This window comes from Pseudophryne corroboree, chromosome 8 (assembly GCF_028390025.1).
Source record: "Pseudophryne corroboree isolate aPseCor3 chromosome 8, aPseCor3.hap2, whole genome shotgun sequence".
In the NCBI taxonomy this organism is placed as follows: Eukaryota; Metazoa; Chordata; class Amphibia; order Anura; family Myobatrachidae; genus Pseudophryne; species Pseudophryne corroboree.
The window spans coordinates 95,517,036-95,529,535 of record NC_086451.1 but is presented as its reverse complement, the minus strand read 5'-3'; the positions used below and the strand labels follow the sequence as shown (position 1 = coordinate 95,529,535).

General features: G+C 45.5%; 1 protein-coding gene across 5 annotated transcripts in view; it reads left to right on the top strand.

Moving 5' to 3' along the window:
* Positions 1-2,978: 2,978 nt before the first annotated feature.
* MVB12B (multivesicular body subunit 12B) overlaps positions 2,979-12,500 on the top strand; it is a 431,719-nt gene continuing 422,197 nt past the window's right edge. For 2 of the 5 annotated variants that reach the window (XM_063936805.1, XM_063936808.1), the window contains exon 1: positions 2,979-3,103. Coding sequence is in view for 1 of the 5 variants with exons in the window: in XM_063936804.1 (XP_063792874.1) it covers positions 3,081-3,083 (3 nt within the window). In the remaining 4 variants the exon portion in view is untranslated. The remainder of the gene's footprint in view (positions 3,104-12,500) is intronic. The other 3 variants (XM_063936806.1, XM_063936809.1, XM_063936804.1) reach the window with 3 other exon arrangements.

Genomic DNA, 12,500 nt, shown 5'->3' with positions numbered 1-12,500 from the left:
GTGACTCTGCCCCTGTAAAGTTCACAGCCAGGTGAGGGGGGAGGAGAGAGACACACTTGTGACCTGTCAAAAGGTGGGTTACATATACTAGTATTTGATAAAGCTAGTTGCCAATTATAATCAACTATTAATCTCACTGGGTTTTGTATGTTATGTCAACGTTCATATTGTTAACATAAGAATGTCAATATATCAATGAACACGTTGACATGTTCTTCATGTGGACATTCAGCATGTGGACACTGATGAATTGTTGACATTATGAGAATGTTGAATTGTATAATTCAAGATAGTCTGTTCCTAACCCTTACTGTAATGTCGACATTTTCCCGATTGTTTATACTAGCCAGGCAAATTAGATGTCTCTGCAGACTCTAACCAAAATGAATCATATTAATTTACACAGAAACTAATTATCAGCCTGTCAAAATGATGGAATAACATAAAAGTAATGTCAGCGCTGGCGGCTGTGCATGCCCGAACAAAGCAACAATTTACTTGCTCCGTCGGGCACCATCTAGAGGCTGCAGACATGCAAAAGACTTGAATTCCCCCCATAATGATGAGGAGCAGCGTTAACCTTTTATTATATAAGATTATCGTGAGTAATTCCATAGGCCAAATTTCTTCCACCCACAATAACAGTACGTTTCCATTATCTGGGGAAGCAGTAATTGACCTTGCGAAACAACATATATTGATGGAAACACCCTTTTTATTGCCTGCTGGGAAAAAAAAATCAATAAAACACTTTGCTGGAGCAATCTCTTCTTCAGTTTGGACACAAAGGCTCTTATTCCAAGTTGATTGCTTGCTAGTTGCTTTTAGCAGCAGTGCAAACGCTAAGCCGCCGCCCTCTGGGAGTGTATCTTAGCTTAGCAGAAGTGCGAACGAAAGGATCGCAGCATTGCTACAAAAAAAAGATTGTGCAGTTTCAGAGTAGCTCGAGACTTACTTCTAGCTAGCGATCACTTCAGTCTGTTTAGTTCCTGTTTTGACATCACAAACATGCCCTGCGTTCGGCCAGCCACGCCTATGTTTCCCCAGCCACTCCTGCGTTTTTACATACACTCCCTGAAAATGCTGTTACCACCCAGAAACACCCACTTCCTGTCAATCACTCTACGACCAGCAGTGCGACTGAAAAGCATCGCTAGAACTTGTGTGAAACTGCATCGGCTTTTGTGAAAGTACGTCGCGCGTGCGCACCATACGCATGCGCAGAAGTGACGCTTTTTAACCTAATCGCTGCGCTGCGAACAAAAGCAGCTAGCGATCAACTCGGAATGAGGGCCAAAGGCCTACCAACAACAAAGGACCCAACCCCTCACACTAATATCCTTTGGGACTAGTATATGAACACTACTAGTGTTGACCCCTCACCTTTCATATACCCTAAGGGCAACCTCTATCCAAGGGAGAGGTGTGGACACTGCACCTCACTAAATATCCACATCAGTTGTAAAGTCAAATAATGTCATTTGTATTAATACTTAATAATGTGACTATTAATGCCAATTATAGTCACAAACAGCATTTAGTAATGTCACTAACAGCAATAGTACCCAGTACTACGACCAGTAGCAGTAGTTTTCAATAAAGTCACTTGTGGTAGTGGTCCCAACATTTCTGGCATTATTACCACCAATTGTGGTAATAGCACCCAATAATGTCACTGGTAGTAATAGTGTCCAGTAGTGTCAACAGTAGTATTGGTGACCAGTAACATCAACATTATGTATTGCCCAGCAGCCTCAATAGTTGTGGTCATGTCCAAGCTAATGGTATTACCTTGACTATCCGTTCTTCTTGCTGGTCCAGATGCCTAGCTTTCCCAGCAATGCAGAGTGCTCAGTGCCACTTGTCAGTGATGTGAGGGATGAGAGGCAAGCCTGTGACTGATGACCATGGCCAATTACACAGAAGCCAGTGGTGCAGCACCACCGCCACCACAGGGCTGTAGTCAAAACATTGACATTCATAGTGTCGACACCACACTGAGGACAGTTATGCCAACATTGTTAAAATGTCAACAGGCAACATGTCGACATTGTAAGAATATCAACATTAGGGTTAGGCTGTGGGGAGGGCGGAGGACTGAGTTAGGCTTTGAGGGGGGAGGTTAGGGTTAGAAGCTAGGGTTAAGGCTAGCGGAGAAATACTCACCCAAATGCAGTAGGTCTGACCCAAAATTCACAGTCACATGACCACCGTGATCCCTTAAGATGCAACTTGTGCTGTTGGGAACAGGTAAGTTACTGCTGATACACAAGTGACAATATGTCCACATTTGAATGCTGACACAATGAATGTCGACATATAGTACCCAACCCTCCTCCACCACCTCCTGCTCTGGGCAAACTGAATGAGCTCTCAGACATGGACATCCAGAGATTTTCCCAGTGTTGTGAAACTTCAAGTCCTCTTACCCTGCCAGACCTGATCTCTCTCATCAGCAGGAAATATTTTTTTTTTTTAAACGTACTGTGTGGCCACCATTTTTAAAAGCCTTTGAGGAAAGAGGTTTAGTAACATAGGAGGGTCACAAGTACCAATTAGATCCTGCCCTGAGGTATACAAATTAAACACATACATGTCTTAGGTTGCTATGGGCAACAGCACTCTTAGTTCATGTTGCCCAGACTTCATAAGTGTCCCCCCATATGCGATGATCCCTGTGACAACAGATGTGGTGTGAGTGACATACTTCTAATTACAACATGCATTTAATTTTTCAGTAACAAATGCCTCAGTAGTGCTCCTATATCACGGCGACATTCATGTAAGGACCTGTAGCTGAACAAGTCTTTTCTCAAGGCATCCATCGTTCTGACAGTCCTCCATTTTTCTGTAGCCCCGGCGCTTGTCTTTTTTTTATTTTTGTGTCTGTGACTCTGAAGACGATTGGTTGACATCCTCAGACTCCTCCCCTCTTCCACACTTTATGGATACAACAGTGATCATGTGACCTTTCTCTGTCCCTCTGCCGCCATCCTATTGGCTAAACGGCGCATCGCTTAATCGTGGAGCCAGATCCGAGACAGCAGCGGTGTCCGCATTATGCCGGTCAGCCAGTGTGTATGGTGAGAGCTCGGGCAGCCAGGTATTGGATGTAATGCGGTCGCCAGGACTGTTGTATATAATTAACATTTTCATCATACACTGTAGTCTGTATGTAGATGGTTGTGTGGTATGTCTGTCTGTATAAGCTACATTGCTAGGAAGGGACATGACGTGTTGTATATAGCAGATGGTTCTGTTTATTTGTGGTTGTGTCATTGGCTCACACTTTCTAATGTGCATCATGTACCTGTAGTCGTCCCTGTGTAGTTCCGTCTGTATACATATTATACTAAGACAATGCAATATTTATTATTATTATTATTATTATTTGTTGTTGTTTTGTTCTTATACTTTACACAAACTGTATGTATAATATTCCATGATGGAATCCATAGACTGTTGGTCCATTTTATACCATCTCCTGTATATCCTGTGTGGGTTTGTGACTACAAATTATGAGCTGCTGTTTACATAATGCAGTGATTGGCCCCCACCTTCCTGGACAACCAAAATACACTGTCTTCTTTTTTTTAGAGATGTGCACTTGACATTTTTCGGGTTTTGTGTTTTGGTTTTGGGTTCGGTTCCGCGGCCGTGTTTTGGGTTCGACCGCGTTTTGGCAAAACCTCACCGAATTTTTTTTGTTGGATTCGGGTGTGTTTTGGATTCGGGTGTTTTTTTTTTTAAAAAACAGCTTAAATCATAGAATTTGGGGGTCATTTTGATCCCAAAGTATTATTAACCTCAAAAACCATAATTTACACTCATTTTCAGTCTATTCTGAATACCTCACACCTCACAATATTATTTTTAGTCCTAAAATTTGCACCTAGGTCGCTGGATGACTAAGCTAAGCGACCCTAGTGGCCGACACAAACACCGGGCCCATCTAGGAGTGGCACTGCAGTGTCACGCAGGATGTCCCTTCCAAAAAACCCTCCCCAAACAGCACATGACGCAAAGAAAAAAAGAGGCGCAATGAGGTAGCTGTGTGAGTAAGATAAGCGACCCTAGTGGCCGACACAAACACCGGGCCCATCTAGGAGTGGCACTGCAGTGTCACGCAGGATGGCCCTTCCAAAAAACCCTCCCCAAACAGCACATGACGCAAAGAAAAAAAGAGGCGCAATGAGGTAGCTGTGTGAGTAAGATAAGCGACCCTAGTGGCCGACACAAACACCGGGCCCATCTAGGAGTGGCACTGCAGTGTCACGCAGGATGTCCCTTCCAAAAAACCCTCCCCAAACAGCACATGACGCAAAGAAAAAAAGAGGCGCAATGAGGTAGCTGTGTGAGTAAGATAAGCGACCCTAGTGGCCGACACAAACACCGGGCCCATCTAGGAGTGGCACTGCAGTGTCACGCAGGATGTCCCTTCCAAAAAACCCTCCCCAAACAGCACATGACGCAAAGAAAAAAAGAGGCGCAATGAGGTAGCTGTGTGAGTAAGATAAGCGACCCTAGTGGCCGACACAAACACCGGGCCCATCTAGGAGTGGCACTGCAGTGTCACGCAGGATGGCCCTTCCAAAAAACCCTCCCCAAACAGCACATGACGCAAAGAAAAAAAGAGGCGCAATGAGGTAGCTGTGTGAGTAAGATAAGCGACCCTAGTGGCCGACACAAACACCGGGCCCATCTAGGAGTGGCACTGCAGTGTCACGCAGGATGGCCCTTCCAAAAAACCCTCCCCAAACAGCACATGACGCAAAGAAAAAAAGAGGCGCAATGAGGTAGCTGTGTGAGTAAGATAAGCGACCCTAGTGGCCGACACAAACACCGGGCCCATCTAGGAGTGTCACTGCAGTGTCACGCAGGATGGCCCTTCCAAAAAACATTCCACAAACAGCACATGACGCAAAGAAAAATTAAAGAAAAAAGAGGTGCAAGATGGAATTGTCCTTGGGCCCTCCCACCCACCCTTATGTTGTATAAACAGGACATGCACACTTTAACCAACCCATCATTTCAGTGACAGGGTCTGCCACACGACTGTGACTGAAATGACGGGTTGGTTTGGACCCCCACCAAAAAAGAATCAATTAATCTCTCCTTGCACAAACTGGCTCTACAGAGGCAAGATGTCCACCTCATCATCATCCTCCGATATATCACCGTGTACATCCCCCTCCTCACGGATTATCAATTCGTCCCCACTGGAATCCACCATCTCAGCTCCCTGTGTACTTTGTGGAGGCAATTGCTGCTGGTCAATGTCTCCACGGAGGAATTGATTATAATTCATTTTAATGAACATCATCTCCACATTTTCTGGATGTAACCTCGTACGCCGATTGCTGACAAGGTGAGCGGCGGCACTAAACACTCTTTCGGAGTACACACTTGCGGGAGGGCAACTTAGGTAGAATAAAGCCAGTTTGTGCAAGGGCCTCCAAATTGCCTCTTTTTCCTGCCAGTATAAGTACGGACTGTGTGACGTGCCTACTTGGATGCGGTCACTCATATAATCCTCCACCATTCTTTCAATGTTGAGAGAATCATATGCAGTGACAGTAGACGACATGTCCGTAATCGTTGTCAGGTCCTTCAGTCCGGACCAGATGTCAGCATCAGCAGTCGCTCCAGACTGCCCTGCATCACCGCCAGCGGGTGGGCTCGGAATTCTGAGCCTTTTCCTCGCACCCCCAGTTGCGGGAGAATGTGAAGGAGGAGATGTTGACAGGTCGCGTTCCGCTTGACTTGACAATTTTCTCACCAGCAGGTCTTTCAACCCCAGCAGACTTGTGTCTGCCGGAAAGAGAGATCCAAGGTAGGCTTTAAATCTAGGATCGAGCACGGTGGCCAAAATGTAGTGCTCTGATTTCAACAGATTGACCACCCGTGAATCCTTGTTAAGCGAATTAAGGGCTCCATCCACAAGTCCCACATGCCTAGCGGAATCGCTCCGTGTTAGCTCCTCCTTCAATGTCTCCAGCTTCTTCTGCAAAAGCCTGATGAGGGGAATGACCTGACTCAGGCTGGCAGTGTCTGAACTGACTTCACGTGTGGCAAGTTCAAAGGGCATCAGAACCTTGCACAACGTTGAAATCATTCTCCACTGCGCTTGAGACAGGTGCATTCCACTTCCTATATCGTGCTCAATTGTATAGGCTTGAATGGCCTTTTGCTGCTCCTCCAACCTCTGAAGCATATAGAGGGTTGAATTCCACCTCGTTACCACTTCTTGCTTCAGATGATGGCAGGGCAGGTTCAGTAGTTTTTGGTGGTGCTCCAGTCTTCTGTACGTGGTGCCTGTACGCCGAAAGTGTCCCGCAATTCTTCTGGCCACCGACAGCATCTCTTGCACGCCCCTGTCGTTTTTTAAAAAATTCTGCACCACCAAATTCAAGGTATGTGCAAAACATGGGACGTGCTGGAATTTGCCCATATTTAATGCACACACAATATTGCTGGCGTTGTCCGATGCCACAAATCGACAGGAGAGTCCAATTGGGGTAAGCCATTCCGCGATGATCTTCCTCAGTTGCCGTAAGAGGTTTTCAGCTGTGTGCGTATTCTGGAAAGCGGTGATACAAAGCGTAGCCTGCCTAGGAAAGAGTTGGCGTTTGCGAGATGCTGCTACTGGTGCCGCCGCTGCTGTTCTTGCGGCGGGAGTCCATACATCTACCCAGTGGGCTGTCACAGTCATATAGTCCTGACCCTGCCCTGCTCCACTTGTCCACATGTCCGTGGTTAAGTGGACATTGGGTACAACTGCATTTTTTAGGACACTGGTGAGTCTTTTTCTGACGTCCGTGTACATTCTCGGTATCGCCTGCCTAGAGAAGTGGAACCTAGATGGTATTTGGTAACGGGGCACACTACCTCAAGAAATTGTCTAGTTCCCTGTGAACTAACGGCGGATACCGGACGCACGTCTAACACCAACATAGTTGTCAAGGCCTCAGTTATCCGCTTTGCAGCAGGATGACTGCTGTGATATTTCATCTTCCTCGCAAAGGACTGTTGGACAGTCAATTGCTTACTGGAAGTAGTACAAGTGGGCTTACGACTTCCCCTCTGGGATGACCATCGACTCCCAGCAGCAACAACAGCAGCGCCAGCAGCAGTAGGCATTACACTCAAGGATGCATCGGAGGAATCCCAGGCAGGAGAGGACTCGTCAGAATTGCCAGTGACATGGCCTGCAGGACTATTGGCATTCCTGGAGAAGGAGGAAATTGACACTGAGGGAGTTGGTGGGGTGGTTTGCGTGAGCTTGGTTACAAGAGGAAGGGATTTACTGGTCAGTGGACTGCTTCCGCTGTCGCCCAAAGTTTTTGAACTTGTCACTGACTTATGAATGCGCTGCAGGTGACGTATAAGGGAGGATGTTCCGAGGTGGTTAACGTCCTTACCCCTACTTATTACAGCTTGACAAAGGCAACACACGGCTTGACACCTGTTGTCCGCATTTCTGTTGAAATACTTCCACACCGAAGAGCTGATTTTTTTGGTATTTTCACCAGGCATGTCAATGGCCATATTCCTCCCACGGACAACAGGTGTCTCCCCGGGTGCCTGACTTAAACAAACCACCTCACCATCAGAATCCTCCTTGTCAATTTCCTCCCCAGCGCCAGCAACACCCATATCCTCCTCATCCTGGTGTACTTCAACACTGACATCTTCAATCTGACTATCAGGAACTGGACTGCGGGTGCTCCTTCCAGCACTTGCAGGGGGCGTGCAAATGGTGGAAGGCGCATGCTCTTCACGTCCAGTGTTGGGAAGGTCAGGCATCGCAACCGACACAATTGGAGTCGGACTCTCCTTGTGGATTTGGGATTTCGAAGAACGCACAGTTCTTTGCGGTGCTACTGCTTTTGCCAGCTTGAGTCTTTTCATTTTTCTAGCGAGAGGCTGAGTGCTTCCATCCTCATGTGAAGCTGAACCACTAGCCATGAACATAGGCCAGGGCCTCAGCCGTTCCTTGCCACTCCGTGTGGTAAATGGCATATTGGCAAGTTTACGCTTCTCCTCCGACAATTTTATTTTAGGTTTTGGAGTCCTTTTTTTACTGATATTTGGTGTTTTGGATTTGACATGCTCTGTACTATGACATTGGGCATCGGCCTTGGCAGACGACGTTGCTGGCATTTCATCGTCTCGGCCATGACTAGTGGCAGCAGCTTCAGCACGAGGTGGAAGTGGATCTTGATCTTTCCCTAATTTTGGAACCTCAACATTTTTGTTCTCCATATTTTAATAGGCACAACTAAAAGGCACCTCAGGTAAACAATGGAGATGGATGGATACTAGTATACTTATGGATGGACTGCCGAGTGCCGACACAGAGGTAGCTACAGCCGTGGACTAACGTACTGTGTCTGCTGCTAATATAGACTGGATGATAATGAGATGAAATCAATATATATATGTATGTATATATAATATCACTAGTACTGCAGCCGGACAGGTAGATAATATATTTATTAGGTAATGATGACTGATGACGGACCTGCTGGACACTGTCAGCTCAGCAGCACCGCAGACTGCTACAGTAAGCTACTATACTATAGTAGTATGTACAAAGAAGAAAGAAAAAAAAAAAACCACGGGTAGGTGGTATACAATTATGGATGGACTGCCGAGTGCCGACACAGAGGTAGCTACAGCCGTGGACTAACGTACTGTGTCTGCTGCTAATATAGAGTCTAGACTGGATGATAAATTATTGATAATGAGATGAAATCAATATAATATCACTAGTACTGCAGCCGGACAGGTACTATATATATTTATTATGTAATGACTGATGACGGACCTGCTGGACACTGTCAGGTCAGCAGCACCGCAGACTGCTACAGTAAGCTACTATAGTAGTATGTATAAAGAAGAATGAAAAAAAAAAAAAACCACGGGTAGGTGGTATACAATAATATATATATATATATATATATATATATATATATATATATATATATATATACAATTATATATATATATATATATATTAAACTGGTGGTGATTGATTATTAAACTGGTGGTCAGGTCACGTTGCAACTTGCAACTAGTACTCCGAGTCCTAAGCAGACAATCACAAAATATATTATTATACTGGTGGTCAGTGTGGTCACAACTATGGCAGTGTGGCACTGACTCTGGCAGCAAAAGTGTGCACTGTACGTTATATGTACACCTGAGTCCTGCTCTCAGACTCTAACTGCTCCCCACTGTCAGTGTCTCCCCCACAAGTCAGATAATTAATACAATACACTTACAGTCACACTATCTAATCTATATCACTTCAGCAAGTAGTATAGTAGTACTCCTCCTAATAATGCTCCCCAAAATTACTACTACTGTGTCTCTCTCGTCTCTACTGTGTCTCTCTCTTCTCTAAATGGAGAGGACGCCAGCCATGTCCTCTCCCTATGACTCTCAATGCACGTGTGAAAATGGCGGCGACGCGCGGCTCCTTATATAGAATCCGAGTCTCGCGAGAATCCGACAGCGGGATGATGACGTTCGGGCGCGCTCGGGTTAACCGAGCAAGGCGGGAAGATCCGAGTCGCTCGGACCCGTGAAGAAAAAACTGAAGTTCGGGCGGGTTCGGATTCAGAGGAACCGAACCCGCTCATCTCTACTTTTTTTAACAGTATATGGCCTGTAAACATAACTGTGCCTACATAACATAACTGTGGCCATGTTCCTGTACGTCAGCGTTTTTCAACCACTGTACAGCTGTGCAGTCAGAGCTGCCTTCAGTTGCAGCGCTGGTCTCTTCTGGTAGGCTCAGCCACACCTGGGTTGTTACCTATGGAGACATGGCAACGTGACATCATAGGTTACGCATGCTGCGTTGCTGTTCTGCCAGCCCAACTGCCCTCACGCTGTTCACTGCTTTGCACTGTGAGTGTGACTGAGCAACCACAGCTGATGAGGGACAGGGATGACCGCGAGCTCCCTTCTCACCTACTGACAACAGATAGGAGGCAATGGGCCTAATTCAAGGTTGATTGCAAAACAACATTTTCCTCTAATGGGCAAAACCATATACAGTGCAGGTGAGGCAGATATAACCTGTGCAGAGAGAGTTAAGGTGCCCATACACTAGACGACCTGTAAATGATAATTTCTCATTAACGATATCCCTTGAACTCCCCCAGCAGTACTGGGCAAACGATATTGGCCCTCATTCCGAGTTGATCGGTCGCAAGGCGAATTTAGCAGAGTTACACACGCTAAGCCGCCGCCTACTGGGAGTGAATCTTAGCTTCTTAAAATTGCGACCGATGTATTCGCAATAATGCGATTACTAACTACTTAGCAGTTTCAGAGTAGCTCCAGACTTACTCTGCCTGTGCGATCATTTCAGTGCTTGTCGTTCCTGGTTGACGTCACAAACACACCCAGCGTTCGCCCAGGCACTCCCACCGTTTCCCCGGCCACTCCTGCGTTTTTTCCGGAAACGGTAGCGTTTTCAGCCACACGCCCCTGAAACGCCGTGTTTCCGCCCAGTAACACCCATTTCCTGTCAATCACATTACGATCGCCGGAGCGAAGAAAAAGCCGTGAGTAAAAATACTTTCTTCATAGTAAAGTTACTTGGCGCAGTCGCAGTGCGAACATTGCGCATGCGTACTAAGCGGATTTTCACTGCGATGCGATGAAAAATACCGAGCGAACAACTCGGAATGAGGGCCATAGTACAATACCCATAAGATATATCTTAAGATCTGGGAGTGGCTCCATCCAGGAGCATACTGTCATTGACAATAGCTTCAGATCTTCCCTGCAGCAGGGAAGATCAGTAGCTCCGACCAATGACCAGCAGGACCGCGCATCGTGATCATGACCGTTATTGCTCACAGACACTGAATGATCTGCATTATTATGAACGATTAGTAGTTCCGATCCATCGGAAATGGCCAAACCGCTCATAATATTGTCTAGTGTATGGGCGTCTTTAGATTTGGGTGGGGTGTGTTCAAATTTAAATCTAAATTGCAGTGTAAAAATAAAGCAGCCAGTATTTACCCTGCACAGAAACAATATTACCAACCCAAATCTAACTCTCTCTGCACATGTTATACCGGGTGTGGTTCATTAGGTCGACATACATTGGGTTGACCACTAATGGTCGACATGGAAAAAGGTCGACATGCATTTTTGGTGTCGTTTTCTTCATAAAGTGACGGGGAACCTCAATTAGTGCACCGTGCCCCCTTGCTTCGCTCGCCATGCTTCGGGCAAGGTGCCTCGCTCCGCTACCGCTGCACTCGGCACAGGTTACCGTTCCCAATTATAGTACACGTGGATCGTTAAGTATGAAAAAGGTCAAAAAATTATAAAAAAAAAAAAAAAACTCATGTCGACCTTTTTTCATGTTGACCTAATGACCATGTCATAGTAACATAGTATCTAAGGTTGAAAAAAGACAATTGTCCATCAAGTTCAGCCTAATGCATGTTGACCATTAGTGGTCGACCCAATGTATGTTGACCTTTGGTGGGGGTGGAGAGGGAGTGAGAGGGACTGTCAGTAAGAGTAACTCTAGGGAGGCACTAGTTAAGCATGATAGGATACCTTTAAAAAAACAAACGGACAAGGGAACTGATAAACTAAAATGTATGCTTGCAAACGCAAGAAGTCTAGCAGGTAAAATGGGGGTATTGGAATTGTTGGCATCAAAGGCTGAGTATGAAATTATAGGTATTATGGAAACATGGTGGGACAACTCGCACGACTGGGTTGCAAACTTGGAGGGGTATTCTCTTTTCAGGAGGGACAGGGAAAGCAAAAGAGGAGGTGGTGTATATCTTTATGTTAAACCATACTTAAAGGATGTTGTTTATGAGGGGACTGGTGATAATGTGGAGTCACTATGGGTTGAAATCTCAAGTGGGGGTATTGATGCAAAAAAAACTAGTCATAGGCACGTGCTACAAACAGCTGGATATTAGCATACATGAGGAAGAACAACTCTTGCAGCAAATCGAAAGGGCTGCGGAATTGGGGGACATCATAGTGATTGGGGATTTTATTTATCCTGATATAAATTGGAGTAACGATTCATGTGTTAAAGCTAGGGGCAACAGGTTCTTCTATATGTTAAAGGATCACTACTTGTCTTAATTAGTCGAGGACCCAACTAGGGGTAAAACTACTCTGGATCTAGTAATTACTAATAATGTGGACATTACATCGAACACTAAAGTTGGGGAGACTTTGGGTAACAGTGATCACTATATGATCACATTCGACATCAGTTTCAGGAAACATAGCTGTAAGGGTTCAACCAAAACATTTAACTTTAGGAAGGCTAATTTCAGTATGCTGAGATGTGCACTTAACGAGATTGAGTGGGAAATTTTGTTTCATAGCAAGAACACTTCGGAAATGTGGGAAGCTTTAAAAGGGTTGCTAGATAGCAATATTCACAAATTTATTCCCATGGGCAGTAAACTCAGGAGTGCTAAACTCAAACTGAT